This window comes from Vipera berus, assembly GCF_964194415.1.
Source record: "Vipera berus genome assembly, chromosome: 1".
Taxonomy (NCBI): Eukaryota; Metazoa; Chordata; class Lepidosauria; order Squamata; family Viperidae; genus Vipera; species Vipera berus.
The window spans coordinates 359,666,018-359,683,997 of NC_138202.1; the positions used below are offsets into that span (position 1 = coordinate 359,666,018).

The 17,980-nt window shown below is 49.5% G+C and overlaps 1 protein-coding gene across 1 annotated transcript in view; it reads right to left on the reverse strand.

Annotated features, from left to right (window-relative positions):
- SPECC1 (sperm antigen with calponin homology and coiled-coil domains 1) overlaps positions 1 to 17,980 on the reverse strand; it is a 119,423-nt gene that overhangs the window by 33,861 nt on the left and 67,582 nt on the right. The window contains exons 7-10 of the mRNA XM_081337880.1: positions 14,855 to 14,955; positions 12,642 to 12,723; positions 5,158 to 5,311; positions 3,068 to 3,170 (exon numbers count right to left, since the gene is read on the reverse strand). Coding sequence (XP_081194006.1) covers positions 3,068 to 3,170; positions 5,158 to 5,311; positions 12,642 to 12,723; positions 14,855 to 14,955 — 440 coding nt within the window. The remainder of the gene's footprint in view (positions 1 to 3,067; positions 3,171 to 5,157; positions 5,312 to 12,641; positions 12,724 to 14,854; positions 14,956 to 17,980) is intronic.

Below are 17,980 nucleotides of genomic sequence, written 5' to 3' on the forward strand. Positions count from 1 at the left end.
ATCTATCTATCTATCTATCTATCTATCTATCTATCTATCTATCTATCCTTCCTGACAGTTAGAACAATTAACCAGTGGAACAACCTGCCTCCAGAAGTGGTGAATGCTAAAACACTGGAAGTTTTTAAGAAGAGACTGGACAGCCATTTGTCTGAAATGGTATAGGGTTTCCTGCCTGAGCAGGGGGTTGGACTAGATGACCTCCAAGGTCCCTTCCAACTTTACTATTATGATTATGATTATCTATCTGTCATCTATCTATCTACCTATCTATTATATATCTAGGTAAAGGTAAAGGTTCCCCCGCACATGCGTGCTAGTCGTTTCCGACTCTAGGGGCCGGTGCTCATCTCCGTTTCAAAGCCAAAGAGCCGGCGTTTGTCCGAGGACGTCTCCGTGGTCATGTGGCCGGCATGACTAGACGCCAAAGGCGCACGGAACGCTGTTACCTTCCCACCAGAGTGGTCCCTATTTTTCTACTTGCATTTTTACGTGCTTTCGAACTGCTAGGTTGGCAGAAGCTGGGACGAGTAACAGACGCTCACTCTGCTACGCAGCACTCGGGATTCAACCCGCCAAACTGCTGACCTTCTGATTGACAAGCTCAGCGTGCTAACCCACTGAGCCACTGCGTGATAGAAGATATATCTATCCTCTATCTAATCTATCTATCTATCTATCTATCTATCTATCTATCTATCTATCTATCTATCTATCTATCTATCTATCTATCACCTATCTATTATATATCTATCATCTATTCATCTATATCTATCTGTCTGTCATCTATCATCTATCTATCTAATTATTATCTATCTAATCATTTTCTATCTATCTATCATCTATCAATCATTTATCTATCTATCCATCCATCTATCCATCCATCTACCTACCTACTTATCTGTATTTATTTCTGATCATTATTTTGTAATTTTTAGTAAAACCTGCCCAATAAGTTCACTTAAGGGCCACAGTGGTCACTTAGTGACTGCCGCAAGAACGATTCTGAAAAACATGGGCAATGAAGTTTACAATCGACGTATGTCTGTGATGGGCAGTCTCCACTAAGTAGAGGACTACCTGTGTGTTAATCCAAGGTTCAGAAGGAAAATAGGGGAGCCCATGAAGCTTTCCCCAGATCCATAAAGCGCCCTCTCGACCCATCATCCTCACCCACAAATTATCAATCCAGGAGAAAGAAAAAAGGAAAAAGGAAGGCTGCGAGAGAGAGAGAGAGGCAAGCAGATCAGATCTGATCTGCATTAAATCCAATCACCGCTAGAGGGCAGCAACAGAGAGAAAAATCTCTTCTCTCTGTGTCCACCTAGTGGCCATTTGGGGTTCAAGCAGCCTGATCCAGAAGCCCGACAAGGAGGCTACAGAGCAGAACTCAGCGGAGCTTCCAAGAAAAATACAGGCAGTCCTCACCTTACCACCGGTTGTTTAGCTGCAATGGGTTTGCTTTACGGCCGCCGTGTCTGTTTCACAACCACACCCAAAATGGCTGCAAAATGGGGGCTGGCCACAGGGTGACCCCGCCTGATGGCCGTAATCGTGGGGCTCGATTATGGTCGTACGTTGAGGTATACGACCTGTGTTTCGTCAGTTCCCCATCTATTCTCTTAACCTTTGCAGCTGGTTGGTAACAGCCGACTGAAACGAGGCTTCCTTAGTTACTCGCAAGAAGACCCACGCGGACACACAAAGACCCACACGAAGAGAACGGCGCTGATGCACGAGGGAAACGTTCACACTAGAACCGAGGAGGGAGGGAAGCGGGGGCCGCCGTTCACGGTCCTCTCCTTTGGCAACGGCAAACGGAAGAGCGCCGGCCCTTTCCCGGCCTCAGTTTCCTACCAGTCGCCTCTCGCATCGGGGTCCCTGCCTGGGAATTGCTTTGGGCTCCTCCTGGAGGAAATCGGTCCCTGCAGTCGCTCAGAGACGACACGGACACCGGCCGTCCATCTGCAACTACAGGACTTCCTTCCTTTTTTTCTCCCTTCCCCCCATCTTTCCTTCTTAAACTCAACCTTTCTTCCACTCTTCCTCCCTCCATCTCTTTACTTCCTTCCTTCCTTCCTTTCCTCCCTCTTCCTTCCTCCGTCCCTTTCCTCCCTCCATCCCTTTCCTTCCCTCCTTCCTTCCCTCCCTTCCCCCCTCCCTCTCTCCCTTTCTTCCTCCCCTCCTTCCTTTCACCCCTCCCTCTCTTCCTTTCCTCCCTTCCTTCCTTCCTTCTTACCCTTCCTCCCTCCCCTCCTTCCTTCCCTTCTTCTTCCCTTCCTTCCTTTCATCCCTCCCTCCCTTTCCTTTCCTCCTTCCTTTCCTTTCCTTCCCTCTTCTTCCTCCCTCCCTCTCTTCCTTTCCTCCCTCCCTCCTTCCTTTCACCCCTCCCTCCCTTCCTTTCCTTCCATTCCTTTCCTCCCTTCCTCTCTTCCTTCCTCCCTTTCCTCCTTCCTTCTTTCCCTTCCTCCCTCCCCTCCTTCCTTCCCTTCTTCCTCCCTTCCTTCCTTTCATCCCTCCCTCCCTTTCCTTTCCTCCTTCCTTCCCTTCCCTCTTCTTCCTCCCTCCCTCTTCCTTTCCTCCCTCCCTCTCTTCCTTTCATCCCTCCCTCCCTCCCTCCTTTTCCTTTCCTTCCTCTCCCTCTTCCTTTCCTCCCTCCCTCCCTCTTTCCTTCCCTTCCCTCTCACCCTTTCCCCCCATCTCTGCAGGCAGAATTCCCTCTCCTGGACCCAGACGTGGCAACTGATTCTCTTAGGCTCCCGGCGCTGCCAACTGGCTGTGCAGACGGCCGATTGGCTAGATTAGAAGGTGACCAATCACCTCCAGTGCCCCCCCCAGCCAGCCCACTTGCTCGGCTAAAACCTGTCCAGCCCCCCCCTTGAGGATTTCCCGTGCGGAAACACCCCCCCCCAGAGATCACCCCAAGCTGGGAATCTCAGCAGAGGCGGGTCCTCAAGGGCGAGGAGCATCCGAAGAGCCAAGCCGTTCTCTCGGAAGGCGTAAAAAAAAAAATTAAATTAAAGGAAGACTATTTCAAAACGGACACGACAAATAACCCGTTACTCACCGGGTAGCCCTCGGTTTTCTTCTGACACCATTTCAAGAGCGCGTTCCGCTTCGAGCCGCCGTATTCCCGCGCCAAGGCAGCCAGTGGATCCTTCCTTTCCACGCTAAAAGCCAGAAGGATAAGAGAATGACAAGAGTTGGGAGGGACCCTCGAGGTCATCTAGTCCACAGGCCCCCCCAACCTTTGGGGCGCCACCAGGGACCGGTTCCAGTGGAGAGAGGTTTTTTTTCCGCGGACCGGAGAGTGCTGTGGTTTTGTGTGGTGCCTGCATCCCACGGATGGGGCTTTGCCTGTTTGTGCGGACCGGTTGCTGGCGTGCCACGGACCGGGACCGGTTCACCAACTGGGGGATTGGGGACCCCTGTTCTAGTCCAACCTCCTGCTCATACCAATCCAGACAAGGGGATGTCTAATCTCTTCGTGAAGACCTCCAGTGATGGAGCACTTACAATTTCTGGTGGCAAGCAGTTCCGCTGGTGAATTGTCCTCACTGTCAGGAGGTTTCTCCTTAATTCCAGGTTGCTTCTCTCCTTGATTAGTTTCCAACCATTGCCCTTCCTCCCTCCCTCTTTTTTCCCTCCCTTCCTTCCTTCCTTCCTTCCTTCCTTCCTTCCTTCCTTCCCTCCCTCCCTCCATGGAATAATAGAATAACAGAGCTGGAAGGGACCTTGGAGGTCTTCTAGTCCAGCCCCCAGCTCAAGCAGGAGAACCTATACCGTCCAAACAAGTGACTGTCTAGCTAGCCTCTTCTTAAAAACCTCCAGGGATGGAGCGCCCACGATTTCTGGAGGCAAGGAGTTCCACTGGTTAATTGTTCTAACTGTCAGGAAGTTTCTCCTTAATTCCAGGTTGCTTCTCTCCTTGATCAGTTTCCATCCGTTGTTTCTCGTCCTGCCCTCTGGTGGTTTGGAGAATAACGTGACCCCCCCCCTCTTCTTTGTGGCAGCCCCTCAAATACTGGAATGCTGCTATCATGTCTCCCCTATTTCTTCTTTTCTTTAGACTGGCCAAACCCAGGTCCCCCAGCTGTTCTTTGTATGTTTTAGCCTCCAGGCTTTTGATCATCTTAGTTGCTCTTGTCTGGACTTTTTCCATTTATTTATATGTAAGGGTGTGGGTGCATACATACATTGCATGTAGCATGTTTATGTGTGCGTTACACTTTTGAGAGCAGGCAGCAGAAGTTCATTTTTAAGTCTTGCCAGCGTGCCCACCGTAAAAAAAATATGAGAATAAAGGTATCTTATCTGGACACCCACTTGTCTGAAATGGTATAGGGTCTCCTGCCTGAGCAGGGGGTTGGACTAGATGACTTCCAAGGTCCCTTCCAACTCTTTTTATTAAGTTTAAAAAGTTTAAAAACTAAGCAGGATCTTATTATTATTAACAACCTGCCTCCAGAAGCTGTGAACGCTCCAACACTGGAAGTTTTTAAGAAGAGACTGGACAGCCACTGGTCTGAAATGGTATAGGGTTAGGGGGCTGGACTAGATGACCTCTAAGGTCCCTTCCAACTTTATTATTAACAACCTGCCTCCAGAAGATGTAAATTGCTCCAACACTGGAAGTTTTTAAGAAGAGACTGGACAGGCATTTGTCTGAAATGGTATAGGGTTAGGGGGCTGGACTAGATGACCTCTAAGGTCCCTTCCAACTTTATTATTAACAACCTGCCTCCAGAAGCTGTAAATTGCTCCAACACTGGAAGTTTTTAAGGAGAGACTGGACAGCCATTGGTCTGAAATGGTCTAGGGTTAGGGGGCTGGACTAGATGACCTCTAAGGTCCCTTCCAACTTTATTATTAACAACCTGCCTCCAGAAGCTGTAAATTGCTCCAGCACTGGAAATTTTTAAGAAGAGACTGGACAGCCATTGGTCTGAAACGGTCTAGGGTTAGGGGGCTGGACTAGATGACCTCTAAGGTCCCTTCCAACTACTACTACTACTACTTCTTCTTCTTTTCTTCTTCTATTATTATTATTATTATTATTATTATTATTATTATTATTATTATTATTATTATTATTATTATTATTATTATTATTATCATCATCATCATCATCATCATCATCATATCTACCTGGCTCACCTGAGTTTGCTGGGCGGTTTTAAGCCGCTGGGCGTGGAGGTGAACATCCGGCCAGCGAAGGTCATGGTGGGGGGCTTGCTGAGCGACTCCAAGGAGGGGCTCTTGCGTAGGTACGGATCCGGCTTCATCTCCTCATTCCTCCCTTTGAGCAGATCTTCCGAGGAAAGAAGGAGAAGCATTAAAAGCCTGCAATTCCTTTTATGAAATCCCGCGGTTTTCACGTCTTTTTCACGATCTCCTTTGAACTTGCAGATATGGCCGCCCTTGCTAAATCAACACCTTGTTCTCGTCACCCTTGCCTTGTCTTTCAATTTTTCTCCCTTGTCCAAAATACCTTTACAAGTCACAGCTTTACCGTCGTTAATTCAATTGGGGTGAGCAAACGCTTCCGTTCTGGAAAGCCGTTCGGGGGATCTTAAGGTAAATTCTGTTCTTTTATTCTCTCACTATTCTGAAAGGTTGAAACTTAACATTAAGAAAACCAAGATCATGGCATCCGGCCCTCTCAATTCCTGGCAAATAGATGGGGAAGAAATGGAGGTAGTGACAGATTTGATTTTCCTGGGCTCCAAGATCACTGCAGATGGGGACTGCAGCCAAGAAATTAAAAGACGCTTGCTCCTGGGGAGGAAAGCCATGGCAAATCTAGACAGCACACTAAAAAGCAGAGACATCACCCTGTCCACAAAAGTGCGTATAGTCAAGGCTATGGTCTTCCCAGTTGCAATGTATGGCAGTGAAAGTTGGACCATAAGAAAGGCTGAGCACCAAAGAATTGAGGCCTTTGAACTCTGGTGCTGGAGAAGACTCCTGCGAGTCCCTTGGACTGCAAGGCGATCAAACCGGTCGGTCCTAGAGGAGATCAACCCTGACTGCTCTTTAGAAGGCCAGATCCTGAAGCTGAAACTCAAATACTTTGGCCACCTCATGAGAAGGAAGGACTCACTGGAGAAGACCCTAAGGCTGGGAAAGATTGAGGGCGAGAGAAGAAGGGGACGACGGAGAATGAGGTTGCCGGATGGAGTCACTGAAGCAGGAGGCGTGAGCTTAGATGGACTCCAGAAGATGGTGGAGGACAGGAGGGCCTGGAGGAACGTGGTCCATGGGGGTCGCGATGGGTCGGAGACGACTTCGCAGCTAACAACAACAACATTCTGAAAGGAGTGCATTCCTTATAAGATGCTTTTGAAAGTTATCTATGCGTTTTATTCTTTCCATGCCACAGAGAGGCATGCCAACCGATTTAAAAGCCTGCAATTCCTCAGCCGGAGCATTTGAGGAGGTGGCTGGCAGACCTGGAGACGGGAATCGAATTTGTGACCTGGCGGGAGTTGAAAGACGCAGACGGAGAGGGGACGAATCCGCAACTCCGGCGGTAATTCTGCTTCTAGGGCAAATGGAGCCTCCTTGTTTATTGATTTGCCGCCTGCCTTTGTGACGGGCAAGTCCTCGACTTACAATGGCTCGTTTAGCGACGGTTCGAAGTTAGGAGGGCGCTGAAAAAAAGAGACTGAGGACCGTTCTTCACACGTACGGCCATGGCAGCGTCCCCGTGGTCACCTGGTTCAAAATTCGGACACAACTGGCTCGTATTTACGACGGTGGCCGTCGTAACTGCGTTATTCTATTATTTATTATTATTCTAGTTCTCAACAGCGCTCCGTTTAGTGACGGTTTGAAGTCGCGACGGCAGTGAAAAAAGTGACCTGGCTTGTTTTTCACACTTATGACCGTTGCGGCGTCCCCGCGGTACACGTGATCCAAAATTCTGCCGCTTGGCAACCGACTCGCATTTATGACGGTCGCAGTGTCCTGGGGGAGGTCATGTGATCCCTTTTTGCGACCTTCTGACAAGCAAATCAAGAGGGAAGCCGGGTTCGTTTAACGGCCGTGTTACTAACTTAAGAACCGCAGTGATTTGCTTAGCAAGAAAGGTCGTAAAACGGGGCAAACCTGGCTTAACAAATGTCTTATGGTGGCGACAGAAATTCTGGGCAGAGCTGTGGCCGTTGAGGACTACCTGCATTTCTGGAAAATAACTCAAGACAGTGAATATATCTAATGCTCCTTCCTCTGCCTGTCTTCCCAGCACAACAACCCTGTGAGGTGGGTTGGATGAACGGGAGGGCCCAAAGTCACCTACTCAGCTGGCTTTCATGCCTAAGGTGGGACTAGAACTCACTGCCTCCTGGTGATTGGCCCAAACTCACCCAGCCGGCTTTCCTGCCTAAGGTGGAACTAGAACTCACTGTCTCCTGATGATTGGCTCAAAGTCACCCAGCTGGCTTTCATGCCTAAGGCGGGACTAGGACTCACCGTCTCCTGGTGATTGGCCCAAAGTCACCCAGCTGGCTTTCATGCCTAAGGCGGAACTAGAACTCCCACTCTCCTGGTGATTGGCCCAAAGTCACCCAACTGGCTTCCTATCTAAGGCAGGACTAGAACTCACAGTCTCCTGGTGATTGGCCCAAAATCACTCAGCTGGTTTTCATGCCTAAGGTGGGACTAGAACTCACTGCCTCCTGGTGATTGGCCCAAACTCACCCAGCCGGCTTTCCTGTCTAAGGTGGGACTAGAACTCACTGCCTCCTGCCCAAACTCACCCAGCCGGCTTTCCTGCCTAAGGCGGGACTAGAACTCACCGTCTCCTGGTGAACGGCTGTAAGTTGAGGACTACCTGAATAGTAAAATTGAGCTGGTCCTTCTGACGTTGCTTCTACTGTGCATTATCCCGCTAACCGTATCCTTGAACCCGTGTCTCGTTCACGGTAGAAGGAGAAATGTTTTTGAAATTGACAACTGGGCAGCGCAACACAAAGTGACAGCCCAGACGGTCTCACTTCGGTTCTCAGCCAGCCTCCTCAAGAGTGATCAGCAAAAGAATATCGAAAATAATCAGTAAATACAATTTGCGAAAAGACAAAAGTGTGGCACCAGACGTGCATTATTCATTTTTTCTGGCTGGCTTTTTTGTTTTTTTTCTTCCAGGAATTGGGCGATTTCCCCCAAGAGATTTCTAGATAACTCAGGCTACGTCTCTGAAGCTGCGAAAAATCGTTGCGGTTTTTGCACCGGGCCTTTTTGCGTCTGCACAATTTAACCAGCAGTACAATTAAGGCAATAACGGAATCCAATCAGCCTCTTTCTCCCTCTTTCAATCCATCTCCTATCTTTTTAATGGGTTCTCTCCAATCTTGACAACAAGCTTATCCTGGCTGCGGCATCCAAGGCGCAAAGAATATAAGCGTCCTTGAAAATGTGATATATTGTTTTTTTAAAGGGGCAAGGCCACACCTGGAATCCTGCACCTGGAATCCTGCGTCCAGTTTTGTGTCACCATATTACAAAAAAAAAAAAAAAAGATGTTGAGACTTTGGGGGGAAAAAACGCAGAGAAGAGTAACTAAGAGGATCCAAGGCCTGGAGACAAAAACATATGAAGAACGGTTGCAGGAATTGGGTATGTCTAGTTTAATGAGGAGAAGGACATGATAGCAGCCTTCCAATATCTCAGGGGCTGCCCCAAAGAAGAGGCAGTCAAGCTATTCTCCAAAGCGCCTGAAGGCAGGACGAGAAGCAACGAATGGACACTAAATCAAGGAGAGAAGCCACCTAGAACTAAGGAGAAATCTCCTGACAGTTAGAACAATTAACCAGTGGAACTCCTTGCCTCCGGAAGCGGTGAATGATCCAACACTCGAGGTTTTTAAGAAGAGACTGGCCAGCCATTTGTCTGAAATGGTATAGGGTTTCCTGCCTGAGCAGGGGGTTGGACTAGATGACCTCCAAGGTCCCTTCCAACATTATTATTATTATTAAGAACCTGCCTCCAGAAGCTGTGAATGCTCCAACATTGGAAGTTTTTAAGAAGAGGCTGGACAGCCACTTGTCTGAAATGGCTTTTATTTTTTTATTTTTTATTTTATTTATTTTATTATATTTATATTATATTATATATGGTTTTATAAATTGGTTTTAATTTTAATTTGTACTAATTTATTACGGGCATTGCTATTTAATTACTTTTAATAATTTTTAATTTTTCTATCTTGTTTTTATTATGTATTGCCCTGTTCACCGCCCTGAGTCCTTCGGGAGAAGGGCGGTATACAAATCAAATTAAGAATAAGAAAAGAAAGAATATTTATATACCGCCCTTTCCCGAAGGACTCAGGGCGGTTTACAGGGTGATTAAAACAAAAAATACAAAAGTTAAAAACAGATTAAAAAAAATTATATCCGTCCCTGAACAAATAAAACCCCAGTTAAAATTAAAATTAAAATTCTCAGCCTGGGCCGGAAAGCTCGAAGAGCCAGGTCTTCAGGTCCCGGCGGAACGAACGGAGGTCAGGGGCAGTCCTAAGCTCCGTGGGCAGCTGGTTCCAAAGGGCCGGCGCACCCACTGAGAAGGCCCTCCCCCTGGGTGTTACCCGCCGGCAATCTCTTACCGGTGGTACCCTGAGAAGACCCTCCCTGTGGGAGCGCACTGGACGAAGGGAGCTTGATGCTGGCAGCAGGTGTTCCCTCAGATATCCCGGACCCTCGCCATTTAGGGCTTTATAGGTCATCACCAGCACCTTGAATCTCACCCGGAGGGCAACCGGGAGCCAATGCAGCTCGCGGAGTAGAGGTGTTACGTGGGAGTATCGGGAAACCCCCATCACGACTCGCGCGGCCGCATTCTGCACCAGCTGAAGCCTCCGAGTGGTCCTCAAGGGCAGCCCCATGTAGAGAGCGTTGCAGTAGTCTAAACGGGAGGTCACGAGCGCATGAGTGACTGTGCGTAGGGCATCTCGGTCCAGATAGGGTCGCAACTGGCGCACCAGGCGAACCTGGGCAAAAGCCCCCCTGGTCACGGCTCCTATATGGTCTTCAAAATTGAGTCGTGAATCCAGGAGGACGCCCAAGTTGCGAGCCCTATCGACGGGGGGGTAACACCTCACCCCCCATCGTTAGAGGTGGAATAGTCTGGTTAGCCCGAGATGCTGATATGCACAGCCACTCAGTCTTGGCAGGACTGAGACGAAGCCTGTTTCTCCCCATCCAGACCTGGACTGCCTCCAGGCAACGGGACATCACGGCGAGGGCATCGCTGGGTTGGTTCGGGGTGGAAAGAAAAAGTTGGGTATCATCAGCGTACTGATAACCGGTTTCAACCGGTGGTACGGGTACCACCTGTGGTACATTGGCACCTGGCACTTGTGGTACGCGACCATCCTAGAAAAGTGGTAGTGGGGGAAGGGAATGAGCCGAACCGGTGGCAGCACCGCCCAAGCCTGAGCGAGAGACGGCTGGAGCTGCAGGGCTGTCGGGCTCAGCGGAAGCGCCAGGATCAGCGCCAGGATCCAGCTGGAGCTCAGCACCGATCCTGGGACTTCTGCTGAGCCCAGAAGAAGCGCCGATCAGCTGGAATGTTGCAGCATCTCCAGGGTCTTGTGACTTACATTCAGATGCTTGGCAACGGATTCAGGTCGTGGAGATCTGTAGAGCTTGGAGGCCAGGTTAATGGGCCTCCCCTCCTCCCCCAGCGGGCATCAAGGGCTTTGCTAAAAGTCTAGGGAGTATAAATGGGGGTGGTGGGGTGGGATCTGAGCCCCCCCACCCTCTCCGGGAACAATGGCTCCATTCAAGGTCCGAGGGAACAAGACATCCTGGCTTCCAAGCCAGCATCTCGAAGACTGTAAGCCCCCTGTTTCTCACCCTTGGTGCCTTCAAGAGATCTGGAAACTTTTTTTAGCTTAAGTGAGCCTTAGAAAAAAAAGGCTCTGTTTCAGGGCTTCGTGCGTATTTTGAAGGCACCCCCGCCCCCCAACTTCCCTGAAATTTGTCATTTTGCCACCAGCTTTTGGCAGGAGAGAAGATGGGAAAGCAAAAAAAAAAAAAAAGGCACAAAAATTTAGCTCTGCTTCCCTGCAAAAGAATCTGGGAGGGAGAGGAAGGAGAGGAGGAGGAGGAGGGGACGCACCATTTCCCTCCCCCTCCCCACTTTCCTGAAAAAAGAGGGAGTGGGCAGGATTTGTCCCACAGCTGATAAAATACGAGAGTAAGGGGGTTGGGGTTTTTTTTGCGTAATGTGTATAGGTATTAACCGACAGGGCCGTGGCTGCAGTATTATCGCATCCTCTTTATTATATTTTACTCCTCCCCTTTTATTGGCTGTGTGCTTTATTATTATTATTATTATTGTTGTTGTTGTTAAAGATTTAATCTTCAGTTCGATTCACAGTCTGGGACTGGTTAAAAACTTAATAGTTCAAGTCCTAACCAAGGACCTAAGTGCTATTAAGGTAACGTCGGAGTATATATAGAGACAGTTCCGAGTAAGGTGGTTGTTGTTATTGTTATTATTATTATTATTATTCAAGTAGTCCTCAACGTATGACCACAGTTTCATGACCCAGCTAGGTAACATCATCAGTGCTAGAAGAGAGGAGGAAGAGAAGGAGGAGGAGCTGTGGGGTCCCTAGTGCCCTCTGAGCTGGGTGGTTTTCTTGCGGACGTTTCATCACCCATCTGGGCAACGTCATCATGGCTAGAAGGGAGGAGGAGGAGGAGAAGGAGGAAGAGGAGGACTGTGGGGTCCTGGGTGCTCTCTGAGCTGGGTGGTTTTCTTGCAGACATTTCATGACCCAACTAGGGAACATCATCAGTGCTAGAAGGGAATGAAGTGGTGGGAGGAGGAGGAGGAGGAGGAGGAGGAGGAGGAGAAGGAGGAGGAGGAGGATTGTGGGGTCCTTGATGCTCTCTGAGCTGGGTGGTTTTCTTGCAGACGTTTCATGACCCAACTAGGGAACATCATCAGTGCTAGAAGGGAATGAAGTGGTGGGAGGAGGAGGAGGAGGAGGAGGAGGAGGAGGAGGATTGTGGGGTCCTTGATGCTCTCTGAGCTGGGCGGTTTTCTTGCAGACGTTTCATGACCCAGCTAGGGAACATCATCAGTGCTAGGAGGGAATGTGGGGTTTGCTCCCTTTTTATATAAAATGGCTACATTAAACAACAGCCTACTCAAGGACCTACCAAGACGAAAACAACACTACAACACAACAACCAACCCCATGCCTAACAGCCCCTGGACCACGGAAACGATGACCTGGCCGTGGTCAGTTAAAACCTTCCGGGGTGGCCTGGTTAAAATGGTCTCCCTCGCGCGGCCTTTTAATTTCGGCCTGACGGGTCACTGATTTTCCCCAGGATTAAAAGCAAGATTCAAGCAACCTTCATCTCATATAGAGTTTCTATTTCAGCCGGGGGCGGGGGGGGGGGGGGGCGGCGGCGGTGATGGTAGCTACTTTTTTTTATTTTTTTATTTTTATTTTAATTCCATTTATATCCTGCCCTTCTCCGAAGACTCAGGGCGGCTTACAAGCTTAGCAGTAGCCTTCATTCTATGTATATGCCTGCTTATTAGGGCTTTCACACACACACACCAAGCGGCATTATTACAAAGTCAGCTTAATTGCCCCCAACAATCTGGGTCCTACTTACCCCCCAAAGGGAGTTCCAGAAGATCCGTGTGCTTGGATAAAGTCTTCCCGCCCGATTTGGGGTTGGTAAACGTGGAATGTCTCTGCAACGGAGAAAGAGCAGATTGCCAGAAACCTTTACATTCCAAAACGGGTTGTGTGAAGCCCCTGAAGCCACAGCTTCGGGTCGTGCTACAATGTACGAACGCAATCCAGCCTGGAAATAGGATGGTCATTGATGCAGGCCGCTAAAGCGGGTCACCACGTGACTGCATCCAATTTGACAACTTGTTCCCGGGTGGTTCCTAAAGGACTGCCCCAATTGTTAAGTCCGGGGGGGGGGTGTCTACCAATTTGGCCCTTTTATGACTTGTGGACTTCAACTCCCAGAATTCCTCAGGCAGCGTGAGGGAGCTATGGCCCTTTTATGACTTGTGGACTTCAACTCCCAGAATTCCTCAGGCAGCGTGAGGGAACTATGGCCCTTTTATGACTTGTGGATTTCAACTCCCAGAATTCCTCAGCCAGGATGCTTTAAGACAGGGGTCTTCCAACTTGGCCCTTTTAGGACTTGTGGACTTCAACTCCCAGAATCCCTCAGCCAGGATGCTTTAAGACAGGGGTCTTCCAACTTGGCCCTTTTAGGACTTGTGGACTTCAACTCCCAGAATTCCTCAGCCAGGATGCTTTAAGACAGGGGTCTTCCAACTTGGCCCTTTTAGGACTTGTGGACTTCAACTCCCAGAATTCCTCAGCCAGGATGCTTTAAGACAGGGGTCTTCCAACTTGGCCCTTTTAGGACTTGTGGACTTCAACTCCCAGAATCCCTCAGCCAGGATGCTTTAAGACAGGGGTCTTCCAACTTGGCCCTTTTAGGACTTGTGGACTTCAACTCCCAGAATTCCTCAGCCAGGATGCTTTAAGACAGGGGTCTTCCAACTTGGCCCTTTTAGGACTTGTGGACTTCAACTCCCAGAATTCCTCAGCCAGCGTGAGGGAACTATGGCCCTTTTATGACTGGTGGACTTCAACTCCCAGAATTCCTCAGGCAGCGTGAGGGAACTATGGCCCTTTTATGACTGGTGGACTTCAACTCCCAGAATTCCTCAGGCAGCGTGAGGGAACTATGGCCCTTTTATGACTGGTGGACTTCAACTCCCAGAATTCCTCAGCCAGCGTGAGGGAACTATGGCCCTTTTATGACTGGTGGACTTCAACTCCCAGAATTCCTCAGGCAGCGTGAGGGAACTATGGCCCTTTCATGACTGGTGGACTTCAACTCCCAGAATTCCTCAGGCAGCGTGAGGGAACTATGGCCCTTTTATGACTGGTGGACTTCAACTCCCAGAATTCCTCAGCCAGGCACGCTGGCTGAGGAATTCTGGGAGTTGAAGTCCACCAGTCATAAAAGGGCCAAGTTGAAAGACCCCTGCATTCAGTGAATCCTTGTTCTGTCATGGCTTTCCCCCCACCCTGCCAGAAATTGGAAAGAAAAGCCGGTTTCCAGGGGAGGGGGGAAATATATTTGGAAATGATGGTCCTGTGAATGCAGGATGCTGCAAATGTGGGCCATAAAGACGGGCCGACTGCCCAGCGCCCCAAATGCGATCACGTCGCGGTGGGAGGTGAGGCTGGCGGTTGGAATTTCGAATTCAGGTTGTAAGTAGTTTGGGGGGGGGAGGTCCATTGTAAGATCAAATGGTTGCTAAGCAACCGGTCATAAGTGGAGAGCTACCTGTAGCTTGTGGATGCGTTTCTGATAAATCTTAGCCTTCCTTCCTTCCTTCCTTCCTTCCTTCCTTCCTTCCTTCCTTCCTTCCTTCCTTCCTTCCTTCTCCCCTTTCCTTCCTTTTCCTTCTCTTTTCTTTCTTCTCCTTTCCATTTCTTCCCTTCCCTTTTTTCCTTCCCTTCCCCTTCCTTCCTTTCCTTTCCCATCTTTCTTCCTCCATTTACTTCCTTGGTTTTTCCTTACTCCTGGGGAATTCTGGGAGCAGAAGTCCACCTGTCTTAAAAGCTGAGACTAAGAAAAGCTGCTGCAATTTTTTTTTAAATTCTTTTTTAATTTTTGTACAAGGTATTTTTATAGGTGCCCTGTTCACCGCCCTGAGTCCTTCGGGAGAAGGGCGGTATACAAATATAATAAAATAAAATAAATAAAGAGAAGATTCCCCACCCCCACCCCACCCCGTTTCCCATCTGGAGGTTCTGCCAGGCCAGAGATGCCCTTTGGGGTACCTGGATGGGCGACACAGCAGCTGCGGGAGCCGTCCGGGTGGGGATGTTGCTGAGTGGACTCCGGCAGACCTTGTGGATGGGCACACTTTGCCCGGTGCTTCCTGCAAAAAAAAAAAAAAAAAGAAACAACAGAAATAATAACAAGAGTTGGAAGGGACCTCGGAGGTCATCTAGTCCAACCCCCTGCTCAAGCAGCAGTCCCTATTCCATTCCAGACAAATGGCTCTCCAATCTCTTTCTAAAAAACCTCCAGTGATGGGAAGGAAGGAAGGAAGGAAGGAAGGAAGGAAGGAAGGAAGGAAGGAAGGAAGGAAGGAAGGAAGGAAGGAAGGAAGGAAGGAAGGAAGGAAGGAAGGAATAGCAGAAGAACAGATTTGGAAGGGACCTCAAGAGGTCTTCTAGTCCAGCCCCCTGCTCAAGCAGGAGTCCCTACTCTATTCCAGATAAGTGGCTGTGCAATCTTTTCTTGAAAATTTCTAGTGATGGAGAAGGAAGGAAGGAATAGAAGAAGAACAGATTTGGAAGGGACCTCAAGAGGTCTTCTAGTCCAGCCCCCTGCTCAAGCAGGAGTCCCTACTCTATTCCAGATAAGTGGCTGTGCAATCTTTTCTTGAAAATTTCTAGTGATGGAGAAGGAAGGAAGGAATAGAAGAAGAACAGATTTGGAAGGGACCTCAAGAGGTCTTCTAGTCCAGCCCCCTGCTCAAGCAGGAGTCCCTATTCTATTCCAGATAAGTGGCTGTGCAATCTTTTCTTGAAAATTTCTAGTGATGGAGAAGGAAGGAAGGAAGGAAGGAAGGAAGGAAGGAAGGAAGGAAGGAAGGAAGGAAGGAAGGAAGGAAGGAAGGAAGTCCCCATTGACTTTGTCAGCAGGTCTCAAAAGTTGATCACGCGGCCCCAGGAGCGCTGTGACCGTCATAAATAGGAACCAGTCACCAAGTGTCTGAATTTCGATCACGTGAAGCGCGGGAGAGGCTGCAACGGTTGTTAAGTACGAAAAATGGTCATCGGTCACATCCGTCAATGCAGTTGTAACTTCGGTCACTAAACGAATGCTTGTAGGCCAAGGACTACCAAGGTCATCATTGGTATTTACGGCAAATGGTTCACTTAAATGACCACCACAAGGACGGAGCAAGGTGACTCAAGTCATGTGACGTTTTACAACAACAACAACAACAGTAATAATAATAATACTAGTCTGTGCATTGGTGTATAGACATTTAAGTCCTTTATGACTGACCCTGTGTTGTTTTGCAATGGAGTTGTCGGTGCCAGTCGGTAAGTAAGGACAAACCTGCATTTATTATGTCATAAAATCGTATGTTTTGAACTATACGATTCAAGCATGCCCAAGATGGCGGACGTGCAGGGCTGAGCTCCGTTAGGAGCTTCGGCAATTTTAGCAATGTGGCGACCCTGGGGAGCTTCACAGTGATATTTGGGTCCTGTGAAGGTTTCGGGTGAGGAGGAGAAGGATGAGGGAGCTGAGCTTTGGTGCCTGCCTTAAGAACGCCTACATGGTTTGCCTGGCTCTGGGAGCCTGGACTCACCGAGGGCTCCGAGGACTCTCTGAGGACTTTCTGAGGACTTTCTGAGGATTGCCAGCTGAGCCCGGAGGAGCCTGGAGGAGCCCGGGGGAGTTTCGGGAGTTTCTGGACGGCTTGGTGGACGTGGAGGAGCTGAACAGAGCCCCGTGTTGTGTGGCGCCGATCAGCTGTTTATCGGTGCCGCAGGGACCCGGCGAACTCCGATGGAGGCTGTTGGAGGCGGAGGAGCTGGGCGGAGCCCCGAGGGAGACTGCGGAGGCTGCTGAGGCGCCTGGAAAGACCTTGATTTTTTGCTGAAGCTCCGCTCAGTGTGGCTCCGACCGGCTGACCGTTTGTGCATCGGAGGTCCCGAGACCCCTTCCACGGAGCCTGGTGGTGTTCCTGAGATCTGTGACGCCCGGATTAATTGTTTACAGCTCGGTGATGCTCCGGAACGCCTTCCTGCTGCTTGGGGAGCTGCGTGTTGTTAGAATGACTATGAATCGCGGCTTGGAGCGGCGGGGGCGCGAAAATGCTGGAGTGGTGGAGACGTTGTTTAGCTGGTTTCCGAGATGGCTGACGGTGAAGGGAGTGGGCCTCTCTGATATGGTGACCTGGCCTGGTGGTGGAACGTGGACGCTGTTGCCTCGGACATTTGTGAGGCAAAACTTAATTTCTGCGCCGCCAGAAAATCATTGGACCATGTTGTGGTTTCCCTTCTTGACTGACTATCATCCAGTCTTTTTTGCAACATGGAAGTGACTTATGTAACCAGAATCTCTCCTACCATTTTGTGACCATGCCGGCTTATTAATCCTGATGTATTTCATAGATTCTTTGCTCTAACTCCCTCCCCTTCTCCCCCCTCCCCTATAATAGAAGGCCCGGGTTGTAACCACTGTGGGAGAGTGGTTACGTTTTTACATCTGCTGCCTCCCAGAGGTGAGAGCTCTGGGGGGTATTGCTCCCCCGGTTTGTATGTACCAGGTTGCCCCCCGGCTTTGACCGCCGTGAGAGGGCGGGATTCGATCTATCCCGGGATTTCCCAGCTCCAGTGGCAGTGGAGCTGGGCTGGCTCCCTGGACACTTGCCTTCGATTCATTTATTTTGAGATCCTCCCATGTTGAGTTGATCTGGTCTGCCTTGCTGTTTTTTTTGTCGGACTTGTTAAGATCATGCGTCTGACTTATTCGAGCACGACCTTATACGCTCTCAGGGGGGCCCCCCCATCCTGGGAGCGACCCGCCTTACTTTTTACACCTCCTCTTGATGAAGGGCCCGAGTGTTGGGACCCTGAGAGATGGCTGGGCATGGGTAGGGGCCTCCGATATAAGCCAAATAGGAGGCCCCTGGTTAGTTTTTTGGTTAAATTTTTTAGGAGGTTAGGGAGGGGGGTGGGAACTTCTTTTGGTTGTTCGGATATGGGGGGCAGTCCAGCAACCACTGTTCAGGCCAGGGCCGGGATTGATCGCGGAGGGGAGGAGCGGAGGTCGGTCGCCACCGGGGCTCCAGGGCAAGTCGTGGGAATGCCTATTCCCACGACGTTAGGGAATGGCAGCAGGTGCAGGAACAGAGGGCCGTATCGACTCCAGGGAAG